Source organism: Pongo abelii, chromosome 1, assembly GCF_028885655.2.
Source record: "Pongo abelii isolate AG06213 chromosome 1, NHGRI_mPonAbe1-v2.0_pri, whole genome shotgun sequence".
Taxonomy (NCBI): Eukaryota; Metazoa; Chordata; class Mammalia; order Primates; family Hominidae; genus Pongo; species Pongo abelii.
The window spans coordinates 230,519,450-230,533,054 of NC_071985.2; the positions used below are offsets into that span (position 1 = coordinate 230,519,450).

Genomic DNA, 13,605 nt, shown 5'->3' on the forward strand with positions numbered 1-13,605 from the left:
CACACGTCCACCCCCAACACCCACCCCATCCATCCATCCATCCATCCATCCACTCCCCCATTTATTATCTACCCATCTATCCACCCACCCATCCATTCAATATCAATCCATCCATCCTATCCATCCACCCACCCACCCACTCCATCCATCCATCCATCCACCTACCCACCCACACATCCACCCCCCACACCCACCCCCTTCATCCATCCATCCTATCCATCCATCCATTCACCCCATCCATCCATCCATCCACCCACCCCCCATCCATCCATCCATCCATCCATCGACTCCCCCCATTTGTTATCTATCCATCTATCCAAACATCCATCCACCCACTCATCCATTCAACAATATCAGTCTATCCATCCGTCCATCCACCCACCCCATCTACCCATCCCTCTACCCACCCATCCATTCAACATCCCTCTACCCAACCATCCATTCACCCACCCTATTCATCCATCCGTCCACCCACCCATCCATTCACCCATTCACCACTCCATCCATTCATCCACTCACCCACCCACCCCATTTATCCATCCATCCACCCACCTACCTACCTACCCATCCATCCATCCATCCATCCACCCCACCCACACCCATCCATCCACCCATCCACCCATCCACCCACTCACCCCATCCAGCCACCCGTTCATGAAGATCACTGAACCCCAAGCACTGGGCTGGTTCTGGGTTCTGGGAGGGCTCAGACCTGGTCTCTGCTCTCAGAGCAGCACAGAGTCCTGTGTTCTGTTTGCCCCAACCTTCTCCCCTGACACAGGCTGGAGGTCAAGCCCAGATGCTGGGTGTGAGTGTGCCTGCACAGATTTTGTGGGCCTATGTGTGTGTTGCATGCTGTGGGCTCACCTGGGCAGAAAGAGGAACCAGAGCTGTCCCCAGCGAACCCACCCCAAACACACTCCTGTTTCGCAGGGATTTTGCAGTACAGCTGAGACATGAACCAAAACTCTTTTTTTTTTTGAGACGGAGTCTCTCTGTGTCCCCCAGGCTGGAGTGCAATGGCTCGATCTTGGCTCACTGCAACCTCTGCCTCCCGGGTTCAAGCGATTCTCTTGCCTCAGCCTCCCAAGTAGCTGGAATTACAGGCATGCGCCACCAGGCTCGGCTAACTTTTGTATTTTTAGTACAGACGGGGTTTCGCCCTGTGGGCCAGGCTGGTCTTGAACCCCTAACCTCAAGTGATCCACCCGCCTTGGCCTCCCAAAGTGCTTGGATTACAGGCGTGAGCCACCGCGCCCAGCGTGAACCAAAACTGTTGATCAATGAGTGTCCCCAGACCACAATGTGGGCAGTTTTCATGTCACCCTGGGGACAAATACAAAAGCCATTAGGGGTTTGGGAAAATCTTGGCCTTTCTTAGAACTGCTGTCACACGGCAGCCACCAGGGGGCGAGAGAGCTCTGCCTTCCTGGCAGGCTGAGGCAGGTGAGGGTGGGACATGGGTTTCAGGGAGGCCTCCCGGGCCCTGGTTCTGCTGACATAAGGGGCTGCTCTTAGAGGATGGTGGGATGGGGACGTCGAAGGGGGCCTGGGTACAGGGTAGAGGCTTGTGGAGGACCTGGAGACTGGGTACAGGAACAGGAGTCTGGGGTGTCCTGGGGGCCTGGTACAGGGATGGGGACCTGGTGGGGGAGGCTGGGGCTGGGTACAGCATGGAGCCTGGTCTCAGAACCAGGTACAGGGAAGGTAGAGGCCTGCTTTTGCCTGCCTTCTCCTGGGGGCCTGGTACCCACTCCTCACCTCCTGTTCTGCCCCTGCCCCACCATCCTGCAGCAACTTCAAACCCTCTGTTTCCCCCTACCCCAGCCTTTCACACCAGTTGGGCCCCACATCATCTCCAGAATGGTGTCCCAGAAACTTCTGCTGCCTTTGGGCCAAAGGTCAAAGCCCCCATCCTCTCTGTGTCCCCTCCCCTCCAGCCTGCATGCTCCCCAGTCCCCTGCACCCCCAACCCACGTGGTGCCCAGTGGGGCCTCCCTGCTCTCCACCCTGCTGACCAGCCTCAGCCTCCTGCAGGCCGCCTCTCCCGGGCCCCTGGCCTGGCCTAGGAGTCTTTCCACCATCCCTCAACCCCCTTTGTAGAATTTGCCACCCCTTCAGGTGCTGTTGCTGGTTTGGTTCTGCCCCAGCCAATCCAGGGTCTAAATGGGCGGGGACCTCCCCATCTCCCGAATCCCTGTGTCTGGGAGCCCCAGGCCGGAACCAGTGTTGGGCACCAACAGAGGGCAAGGCTGAAGACCCACTCCCCACTATGGAGCTGGGCACACTGAGGCCCCGAGAGTGCCCGAGGTGGATGCAGGGCCAGAGCAGCGGTGTGCACAGTGGGGTGGGTGTGGGTGAGGAAGGAGCCACCGACGCAGACTTAACGCAGAGCAGGGAGCCCTGGACAGACGCCGACGGGACAGGCAGATCAACCAACTGAGGAGGGACAGGGGCTGCCTCAGGGGACCCCTCCCCCCGCCCGTACGGCTGACTGCAGGGCCCTGGGCACAGCCTGACTCCTGGCCTACCTGTGGGGGCTCATAGGGCACCACGACGCTCTGCCTGCCGGTGACAGGGTCATCCACATACTGCGAGAGATTATTGCCTTCCACGCGGATGAGATGGCTGGCTGGGGCAGACTGTCCTGCCGGGAGGGGTCGACACTTCAGAGAGGTGCGCAGAGGTGCCCACCCCTGTGCTAGGTGCAGAGAGGTGCCCACCCCCGTGCTAGGTGCAGAGAGGTGCCCAGCCCCGTGCCAGGTTCAGAGAGGTGCCCAGCCCCGTGTCAGGTGCAGAGAGGTACCCAGCCCTGTGCCAGGTTCAAAGAAGTGCCCAGCCCCATGTCAGGTGCAGAGAGGTGCCGGCCCTGTGCCAGGCACAGAGAGGTGCCCAGCCCTGTGCCAGCTGCAGAGGTGCCCACCCCTGTTAGGTGCAGAGAGGTGCCCAGCTGCATGCCAGGTGCAGAGAGGTGCCCACCCCAGTGTCAGGTGCAGAGATGCCCAGCCCATGCCAGATGCAGAGGTGCCCAGCCTCGTGCCAGGCACAGAGAGGTGTCCAGCCCCATGCCAGGCACAGAGAGGTGCCCACTCCTGTGCCAGGTGCAGAGGTGCCCACCCCGTGCCAGGTGCAAAGAGGTGCCCAGCCCCATGCCAAGTGCAGAGGTGCCCACCTCTGTGTCACATGCAGAGAGGTGCCCAGCCCCGTGCCAGGTGAAGAGAGGTGCCCAGCCCCATGCCAGGTGAAGAGAGGTGCCCAGCCTCCTGCCAGGTGCAGAGAGGTGCCCACCCCTGTGCCAGGTGCAGAGAGGCACCCAGCACTGTGCCAGGTGCATTGCAGCAGAACTGAGACCACCAGGCCCAGTCCTATGGGCTTCCAGGTGAGGCTCAGGCCAGCTGGCAGCCCTTGTGCTCTGGGGGTGCCTGCCCAGTGTCTCTGTCCCCTGATTCTCCTGCTAATCCTTGGGGTAGCCCGTAGGCCCTGCCAGGCACACTGGAGAGAGGGGCTATGACTCATAGGATCTCTGGGGCCCCAGAAGGCCACTGCCCCTCAGACTCTGCCCAGACCACTTGCCCCTGCCCAGGAGCATGGGCCCCCCAAGGTCCCACTCAGAACTGGGAAAATGGGGGCTGGCAGAGGCACTGAAAGCCCTCCCCAGGGGAATGGCTAAGCCCATGCTGTCAGCCTCACTCTCTCCCAGTTAGGCAGCCCCTGGCCATGCTGTCCAGGATGCTGGGCAAAGTGCCACCGTGGGCAGAGGAGCTGGGGGCCCTCACCTTCGTTGAAGTCCCTCCCGAGCTCGTGGTTGGGGCAGCGTTTCACGACGTCAGTCACGTGCTCTGCCTTCTTGTAAACAGGCATGGCCCGGATGGCGGTGCCAGGGGGTGGCGGGGTGGACACCTTGATCTGGATGGGGCATGTCTTGGCGATCTGGCAGTAGAGTTTCTTCAAGAGTGGGGAGTACTGGAGTGGGGGAGAGGAAGCGGGTGAGACCAGTGGTCCCAACTGCACCCCTGTCCAGGCCACTCCCCATTGGGAGCCACGTCCTCCCCATGGGAGCCCCTTCCACAAGCCCCAGATGAAGACTGCCCCGAGCAGCCCCTCTGCTGAATCCCTCCAGGTGTCTGTCCTTCGAGGCGTGAATCCAGGCACAGCTGCCCTGGCACCCACTCCACAGCCATCGGGTCATTTGGGCTCCATGACAGCAGGGGTGTGAGTGCCGGTGGCAGTCAGGCAGAGAGGCTTTAGGTTTATGGATGGGGACAAGAAAGGCGAGGAGAGCAAGAAGGGGCTGCTGGAGAGTGAGGGCGGGAATGGGGGCTGGGATCCAGGCCTGAGGAAGCCATGTCCCTGACTGCAGTGTTTTGAAGAGGTGGGTTTGCAGCGCTCTGAAGAGGTGGGTTTGCAGTGCTCTGAAGAGGTGGGTTTGCAGCATTGAATCTGTTTTTAAGACCAGAGCTAGGCTTCTCTGGCATTTGCACAGAGCAAGTGGTTAATGTGTGATGGGCTGGGTGCCCGCTATGCATTCCAGCTTCCATATAGAGCTCTCTGGGTTGGCGTGAAGGCCTCTCACGGCCTCAGCAGCCCTGGTGACTCTGACACCCTCTCCTGCTGGGGCCACCAAGTCTGAGCAGCCGAACTGTGCGGCTTGGTCTGGGCCATTCTGGGGGCCCCTCTGGGCTCACAGCCCCAGTATCCCCAGCTTGGGACTCGAGGAGCTAATAGGTCTGTCTGGAGCTGGCGTGGGCCCTGCTGCAGGAGGACTGGATGACACCCTTCCTGATCCAGTTCCTGCAGAGGCCTCCAGCGTCCTCGCCTCACAGGGCCCGGCTGCCCATCTGAGGACCCAGGCCGGCTCTCATGAGTTCTAAAAGTGACCCCGCTGAGGCCGCTGCAGGGACGTCCATTCACTTCCAAGCTGGCTGATTTCCCAAGTGTCTGGCTCCTGGACACCTGCTGGGAGTCCTCATGCCCTCTCCCCACAGGGCCATCAGGAATGATCCCCGGTCTCAGGTTCAGAGAATGACTTCTGCTGCCACCCCATGCCCTCTGCGCCCCTCACCAGCCCCCGATGACTCAGAATCACAAGTCACTGCAGCCGCAAGTGCCCTGGAGAATGTCCCATCGCACTCCACCATGGAACAGTTGGGGAAACTGAGGTCAGAGACAGGGAGCTACTGGCAGAACCAGGGAAGCTGCAGGTGGAGCCTTCCCTTTGCCAAGGAAGTTAGGAGGCCCTGACCCCCTGACCCCCACTGGCCACCAGCACTGCCTCTCTGGCCATCAAGGGACACGAGGGGCTCTCAGGAGCCACACAGGTCCTTGGCAGGTGCAGGCATGTGAAAAGCGAGGAAAGAAAAAGGAAAGAGATGGGGGAGATGGAGCTGACGGAGCCTGCGAGCCACGGTGGGTGGGGCCTGGGTCCCCGGCACCCTGAGTGCCCCTGTTCCTGCGCAGTAGGAGCAGTCCCCTCTCTGATGAGCTACTTGGGCTCTCAGAATGAGACCCAGCCAGGAACGCTGGCCTGTCCCTGCCATGGGTGTGAGGGGGCTCGAGGGACAAGTGGAAGGGGGTCTTTCAGTGGCCTCCTCAGGATGGGAATTGGATACCAAAAGGCTGGCCCCTCCTAGGTCCTCCGTCCATCTGGAGCCCCTAGAGCCAGAGTGGCCCCACTGCCCCTGCTTGTGACCCCCACCTTGGACACAGGGCCTTAGGCAGGAAGCCGCCCATCCCCAGTCCTGTTTAAAACACAGGAAGGAACCATCATGCACAGCCCTGCAGGTGAGGCTGGGCGCTGTTTAGAAAAGCAGGAAACAGGCTGAGTGTGGTGGCTCACGCCTGTAATCCTAGCACTTGAGGAGGCCAAGGCAGGCAGCTGAGATCAGGAGTTTGAGACCAGCCTGGCCAATACGGTGAAACCCTGTCTCTACCAAAAATACAAATATTAGCCAGGCAAGGTGGCGGGCGCCTGTAGTCCCAGCTACTCAGGAAGCTGAGGCAGGAGAATCGCTTGAACTCTGGAGGTGGAGACTGCAGTGAGCCGAGATCACACCATTGCACTCCAGCCTGGGCGACAAAGTGAGAATCCATCACAAAAAGAAAAAAAGAAAGAAAAGCAGAAACAGCCTTGCAGAGCTAGCAGCCCACCTCTGTGCGGGCGCCTGCCCTGGACTGTTGGAGCTGCAGGCTTGGGCACGGCAGGAAGGACGGCAGTCCCCTTGTTGTGGGGTCAGTCTGGCTTCCCTGGAGGTGACCACTGACGTACAGTGTCCCCACCATTACAAATGCCCCCTTTGCTCCCCACAGCATCGCTTGGGAGGATAAGCGGGTAGCCCTGCCCCCAGGGCACATGGGAACAGCTCGCAGCACAGACCCTCTGGGACTAGGACCTTCAGGAGACTCAGACAGGGCTCTTGGCCCAAACTTGGAGTGGCCTGTGTCTAGGCACTGGTCTCTTAGACAAAGGCCCTGCCTGAAGCCACACACCACGCATGGCCTCCATCTGTGCTGGCTGGGGACAGAAGGAGGAGGGGCCAGGTGGTGGCAGGCTCTTGTCTGCCAGTGCCTCCAGCAGAGGAGAGGAACACAGGGCTGGCAGCCGTGTCGCCAGGCTTCTCCAAGGCCAGGGCAGCCTGCAGGGCGAGCTGCCCATTGCTGAGCATTTATGGAGCACCTCTTGTGTGCAGAGCACACAGGCCCCCTGGAATTCAGGCACCTGGCTCTGTCCCCCTCGTCTCTCCTCAGTAACGTGTGGCAGATGGAGGTATGCAGGTGGTACTCAATAAATGCCATCCATCCTAGCCGCTCCCTAGGGAAACCGCAGAGCAGGGAGGGGGCGGCAGACCCCCCGTTGAAACAGACCCCGGCCGGGGTGGTTCAGGTCAGAGTCTCAGGGGCAGCAAAAGGAGAAGGGCCTCTGAGGTCCAGCCACGTGGGTGGAGGTTTTGGCTTTGTGCTCGTCAGCTGGGACGCCTCTAGCCACTGCACAAGCCTCTCCACCTGCATCTCTGACTCACTGCGTGTCCCCTGGGAACACAGTGGCCTGCAGGTGTTAGTGGCTACTGCACCTTCGTCATTCGTCATTCTCAGCACCAGGTGAGGAGGTGTTGGTTGCGGCGGGCTGGAGCCACACAGGCCCCGCTTCCCTACAGTTCCCTTTCCGGGGCTGAGTCCCCCGAAGCTTCTTCCACCCTAGTGCCCCAGCCCGAGGCCTGAGATGGGGGTCATTAGATCCACCAAGGAGCCCCAGACACTCAGGGGGAGGGGAGGCCGCCTGGGCTCCTCAGCCAGGTCATTAGATCCACCAAGGAGCCCCAGACACTCAGGGCGAGGGGAGGCCGCCTGGGCTTCTCAGCCGGTTGGACACAGATGGAGTAAGGCTCTGGGTGCAACCAAGCCTGCGGGCAGAGGCCCCGGCAGCCCTCGCTCCCTGACAGCACCATGGAGTCTGAACAGCGTGAGGGGTTTCACAGCTCCCGCCTGGCCCCTGCAGCCCTTCCCCTAGGCCCCTGCCCCAGCACCCCAGGCCATAGTCCTCTGCGGAGCCTCAGCTCCCGCCGGCCTGGGCCTCAGGGTGAGCCGTACTCCCATTTCGCAGACCTAGGCAGCGGCATCTCGGAAGCGCCCTGCTGAGCCCGCCCCGCTCCCTCTGGGTCTCCGGGCGGGATGAAGTGGCGATCCTTGCTCTGGAAGCTGCGTGGTGGGGCGTCCCAGGGCCAGGGCGCACGAAGTGGGTGCAGGGCCCAGTGCGTGCTCCCGTCTCTGCACTGTCTGAGGGACTCCCGTCTGCAAGAGGTCCTGGGGGCCCAGGCGCGGGGAGCACTGTGGATGCCCCGCCCCGCCCCGCCCCGCCCCCGGGAGGAGCTTGGGCGCGCCGGGAGCTGTCCCTGGTACCCGGTGCAGGCGGCGGCCAGACCACCCACCCCGGGAAGTGGGGGCTGGAACTGGAGTGTGGAGCGGCCTAGAACGGGCAGGTCTTCGACCTGGGCCAGTGGCGGAGGGAGGCCCAGGCCTCAGGGTGAAGAGCAAGGAGGCCCCTGTCCTCAGGCGATGTGAGCACCTCTCCTCCCCTCTGGCCAGTGAGGCCACCAAGGTCCTGGGCCTGGCTCTCCTCCCCACAGGGGTGTCCCCAGTGCAGTGCTCACATGGCCTTCGGGGCATACATGCCTGGCAGACCTCACCCTGGCACTAACTGGACCCCAGGTGCCCAGCCTGGCCGGAGCTGGGTGGCCTCGGGGAGGGATGTCTGTGACGTCCCCTGCCCTGGCAGCATCTGGGGGTGGGTGACACAAGTGGCCACAGGAGGGAAGGGAGCCCTGAGACATCCAGGTCCTTCTAGAGGGTGGCTGAGCCCAGGACGGCTCCAGCGCTCCCCCAGCTCCTTGCTCCTGTCTCCCCAGCAGGCCTCTGGGCTTCAGGCCTGGGCTTGGCCCTGCGGAAAACGGGCAGCAGGAGGAGGACTCCGGTGGAGCCTATTCTATAGGAAAGGTCATGTGGAGACACTTCCCCTCCGCCGCCCCCCTCCTGCCTTCTCCTTCCCTAGAACCGCTAGATGGATGTGTTTCAACAGATTCCGAGCTGATAAAATCGTATTTATCTTCGGCTGTTGACACGGAGCCGCCTGGACTTGCCTGCCCAGGGTGCGTGCACCGTCCTGCTTGCAGGAAAGGGTTTGCCCAAACGCCACTGTGCCCATCCCTCCCCACGCTGCCGGCTCCTTTCCGACCCTCCTCTCTTCCCCTCCTCCCCAGCACCAGTACAACATGGGCCCGGCCTGGCTGGGAGCCCTGGGCCTGGCAGGCCTGGTGCGGGGGTGGGCGAGGGGCGGGTGCGGCGCGGGGCTGCTAATTTCCTCGTGCCCGCTCCTCGCTCCCCGGCAGCTGGGTGCCCGGCACGGGCAGGTTTGGGCAGGAGGACAGCGGAGAGGTGATAATAACTTGTCTGTCATTTTCCTGGGACGTGTAGCATCTTGCAAACCGCAAATACCGTTAACCAGCGTGGGTGAATCTGTTGCAACAGATTCTGGAAGATGGGGCCTGCAGTGGGGGCTTTTATTTTTTAAATGATTTTTTTTTTATTGCTCACTTTTATCCAGTATCCTTGCTTGTGTGTGTGTGTGTTTAGGGGCGCATCTCTCTCCTCTCTGGGGTTACGGGCCTCTTTGGGCCCACCCTCTGCCAAGGCCCTGGACCCTTCCTCTCCCTAGAAAAGCTCCTGGGGCTAAGCCACAGAACCCTTGCCATTAAATTTGTGGGTTCACAGATGGACCCCCTAAAACACATGCATGAGCCAGGGTCAACAGCCTGTGGATTAGGGTCCTCCTGGGTCCCTTTCTCCTTCTGAGAGAGGAAGGGTATCCTCAGGTGGCAGCCACAGGGCCCCCTCGGTGACAGCCCCCTTCGTTGGAGGCTGTGGCCTTCACTGGTGCACAATGTCACTGTCGCCCTCAGACAGCTGCTGGGAGCACAGGCTGGGCTCTGACAGATGTCAGGGAGGCCTGGCAGGATGTCACAAGGCTGGTCCCTCCCTGCCCCAGGGAAGCCACTAGCCTGGGGAGGGGGAAAGGACACATGTGGCAATCGCCCCTGTTTCACAACACCCTGGTGTTAACCTGGGGCTCCCATGGTGAAGGCAGTGACGGCTCACTCACCAGGACACCCACAGCCCACAGGCCAGGCAGGTGAGAGGCCCAAGCGAGCTTCAGAATGCCTGTGAGGCCACAGCCAGTGCCAGGCCCAGCACTGCCCAAGAAAAGAGGCTGCTGCGAAAGAGCTCCTGGCTGGGGGGCTGCAGGGGACAGATGTGTCTGCTGGCACCCCCATGCTGGCCAGCCGGGCTCCCAGGCCAGGAGCTCTATGGAGGATGAACCAGAGGCAGAAACATCCTCTGCAGATGCCAAGCGATCCTCAGCCCTGACGGAGGCCGGCTAGAGCCCCAGAGGCTGTGGACAAGAAACTGCTCACTGGGGAGGGCAGACCGGGGCAAGTGGGAACCCTGAGGAGCTGGGCAGCTTGCCCCACCACGACCTTGAGCCACGTCCTAAACAGGTGAGCGGAAGCCACACGGGGGACTCTCACGGCCTGGAAGCGCAGCTTCCTGGGAGACACTGAGTGCACCCAGACCACAGGAGCTGAGGCCCGCTTGGCCCTCGTCCCATGCATGGCTGCCTCTAGGGATCTCCATCCTGGGCTATGATCGGGGTAGGGGAGGGAAGCAGGTATGTGCTGAGCCCAGGATAGACTTGGTGGCTTTGTCTCCAGTGCATAGTGAAGGCCCAGGGGTCCAGTAGGAGACAAGGGCCACAGCCAGAGGGGCTAAGAGGGGCCTAGTGTTGGGGGAGGCTGCGAGGCAGCGTTTGCCCAAGGCGTCTGCCTCCGCTGGTATGGAGACCTGGGGAGACGGTGAGTACTGTCCACCTGCTGGGGAATGGGGCACCCAGGTCCACCCTCATGGCCACATCCACTGCCCACTGGTGCCTGCTCTGTGTGGGGCCCTCACCTGACCGTGGCCCTGGGAGGTCAGGCATTGTCACTCCGTTTAGTGACCCAAACCTGCCTGCTAAGCTGGGGTGGACCAGCACCCAGACCAGAGCTGTCTGATCCCCCAAGCTCCATCTCCCAGCCCTTTGTCACTGCTGGGCTTGACTTGGGTCCTGGGGCCTGGCGTCAGGGTCTAGGCAGAGACCCGCCTTAAGCACCCCTGGGTTCCAGGAAGACTGGGCACTGCAGAGGCGTCAGGTGGGACATGGGCTTCTTACCCCGTGGCTGGGCTTAAGCCCCTCAGTAGTAAGGGGAACAACAGCCAGGGGCCTGACCTGCCCTGGTCCTGCTGGGGATGGGTCTCCATGGACAATAGAGACTGAGACTAACACAGACTGCCTTGTGTCTGGCTGGGATTGGGTGGCCTGGCCTGGACAGCTCCAGCTTCCGCTTTGCTGCCGAGATGCTGTGTGAGGAGCTCAGGGCCCAGTCCCCACCCGGTCGCCACTGTCCTGATTCACTGAGACCGCATGAGGGTGCCCGGTGGGTGCTGCTATCATTGTCACTCTGCCCAAGCCCGGGAAGGAATGAGCTGCCCAGGCAGGGCGAGGAACTCCATCTGCTCTTATTCCAGGACCCAGGTACCCCATCTGGGGCCTTGGGGACAGAAGGGGTGGCAGGGCAGTGCCCTGGGTCCGCAGAGACAAAAGCTGGGCTTGCAGAGGGCCCCAGAATGCCCACCAGCAGCTGCCCCTCTGCTCTGAAGACACGGAGTGTTCACAGCACCGCACTCAGCCTCTGCCCTGAGCCGGGACCAAGCACAGGGTCCTCTGCCCACAACTTGCTTTTTGACAGCGCCAGCTGGAGGGCCCGTGCCAGTAGCCTGGCCTCTCCTCCGGCCTCTGGCAAGGACCTAGCTAGCGGGGCTGTGGGCCAGGCCCTGGAGCTGTCCCACAAGGGGCCCAGCAGGCTGGCAACAGGCCTGCTCTGCTCACTGCAGAGAGGGCCCCTTAACTCCTGGGGAGGAAGCCCCCACCATCCTCGCCCCCACCATCCTCACCCCCACCCTGACTTGTGGCTTTGAGGAGAAGCCAGGATTAACCCAGCCTTTTGAGGCCCGGCTTTGTCAGCTGTGGGGGTTGGAAGGGTGCCCCAGGGTCAGTGGGTGCCCTCTGCTCACAGGACAGTCCCGGAGTCTCTGGCCACAGCTTCCTGGGACAGCCTTGGGGGCTGGAATTGGCAGCAGCTGGAGGTGGCCGGGGACAGCGGAGGGAGGGGAGTAAGCTGTGGACATGGTGGGGTGGTCCCTCTTCAGCTTTTAAGGTAATAGTTGGCTAGAATCTAGGTTTTTGCTAAACTTTGTAAATCTTCAGTGGAATGCCTGGGGGAAGGAGAATTTTGGCCTCTGAATCTCTGACCCCTGCAGAGTGGTGTCTCCCCAGTGCCAGGTGCAAGGAGCTGGGTGCCTTGCTCCAGTGGCATGGCTCGGGGAGGGGTGGGTTTGCAACCCCTGGGGTGGCTCTGGGCTTTAGGTAATCCCCCTGTGCGGTTTCCCCATGGGCTCTGACTTCTGCTTCACTGAAGCCTGGAGTGCTGTTACCTTCTCCACAAGGGTCTTTCTGCCCTAAAATGTGCTGTTCCGCTCACAGCCTCTGCAGCCCCATCATAACCCCTGGCTGTGGACACCAGCCTCAGCCGCCACCTAATCTCTGAGGCTCACGCTGTCCGCCTGGAGTGCAGAGAAGATGCTTTCCTTTCCAGCCGGGACACCCTGGAATTGTCTGTCCCCCTCTTCCTGAGGCTCCTTGGAAAAGGGACAGAAGGTCTGGAGGTCGCTCAGGGACTTCTCTACCCAGAGGCAGGGGCTGGGCCTCCAGGGTCCGGGTCTCCAGGGTCCGTCCACATACCTTGAGCGTGGCTTCAACTTTTGGAATCTCAGAAAATCCCAGAAGTGACTACCGGCCTGGGGTGGCAGAAACCCACCAGACCGGGAAGCAAAACTTTAATTCACTGCCCAGCTGAGCCCCTCACCTTGCCCCAAGTCCCACGCGGCCCAAGGTCCAGGTCACCTAGGACCGCATCTTGGCGTCAGCACTGGGTCCAGGAGAAGCCGGGGATGGCCCTCCCCTGCGGGCCTCTCTTTCCCCCTGTCAACGGGAGTTAGTGGCAGTGAGGCCGGGCCTGGGAGGGGCGAAGGCAGAGGGGGCAGGGAGGCACCAGGAGAGGCCGGTCCCCAAGCCCAGCTGCCTGGCTTCTCGCCCGTGAGGCTGGCCAGCCTCGGAGCACTCCAGCGATAAAACGTTCTTGAGGGATTTTCCTTTGTCAACAAAACCAAGCAGTGAAAGCAGACAGGGACAGCTCTCCACCCCCAGTCCCAGTTTGATTCACTGGCAAACAGCAGTGGAAGGCTCACGGGAGCTGAGGTACAGCCTGGGCTCCCCCCACACCCCACTCGGTCCAAGGCTTTCTCCCCCTAGGGACAGGCAGGTCCCTCTGAAGCATCAGCACCTCCTTATCATTGGTTCCTCTGGGGGCCCTGAGGGTCACAGGGACCTGCCCCACAGAGCTGGGAGCAGAGGGTGGGGCAGGGGGCAGGGGCTGCTCGTGGGGACCTGTCCAGGGACCTGTAGGGGCCGGGGTGGGGCACCACACGGGCTGCAAGGGCAAGGTTAGGGGTCTGGCTGCTGGGGCCAGGCCCGGCTCTGCCCTCTGCTGACAGGTGACCCTGGTGTGCCCTCTGGGAGCCTCAGTTTCCCCATCTGTGAAATGGGGAGTGTGGGAGGCCCTGCACATAGGGGCAATGCTGCTGCCCACGCTACTAATCAGACATGCGGGGTCCACAGGGCTGTCCCCAAACTGGAAAGAAGCCCTAGAAAATAGATGATTCTTCCTAAAACGTAAATTGGATCATGCGTCTCCCCCAACAGTCTCATGCCTATGGAAGGGAATCCTGTCCCCCAAGGGGTTCTCCCTCCTGTCTCCTCCAAGAACCAGGCAGTATGGGGTGGGGCAACAGGACCCAGGGTCTCAGAGCTGGGGCCTCCCCAACCTCACTTGGGGCCTCCAGGGCTAAGTTCTGTGACCTCCAGGGCCCAAGAGTGAGTTCCTCTGGCTGCTCCAGAAAGTG

General features: G+C 61.6%; 1 protein-coding gene across 2 annotated transcripts in view; it reads right to left on the reverse strand.

The window, feature by feature from the left end:
• TP73 (tumor protein p73) overlaps positions 1-13,605 on the reverse strand; it is a 54,244-nt gene that overhangs the window by 11,830 nt on the left and 28,809 nt on the right. For both annotated transcript variants that reach the window (XM_024254795.3, XM_024254805.3), the window contains exons 4-5: positions 3,777-3,963; positions 2,532-2,647 (exon numbers count right to left, since the gene is read on the reverse strand). In XM_024254795.3, the coding sequence (XP_024110563.2) occupies positions 2,532-2,647; positions 3,777-3,963 (303 nt within the window). The remainder of the gene's footprint in view (positions 1-2,531; positions 2,648-3,776; positions 3,964-13,605) is intronic.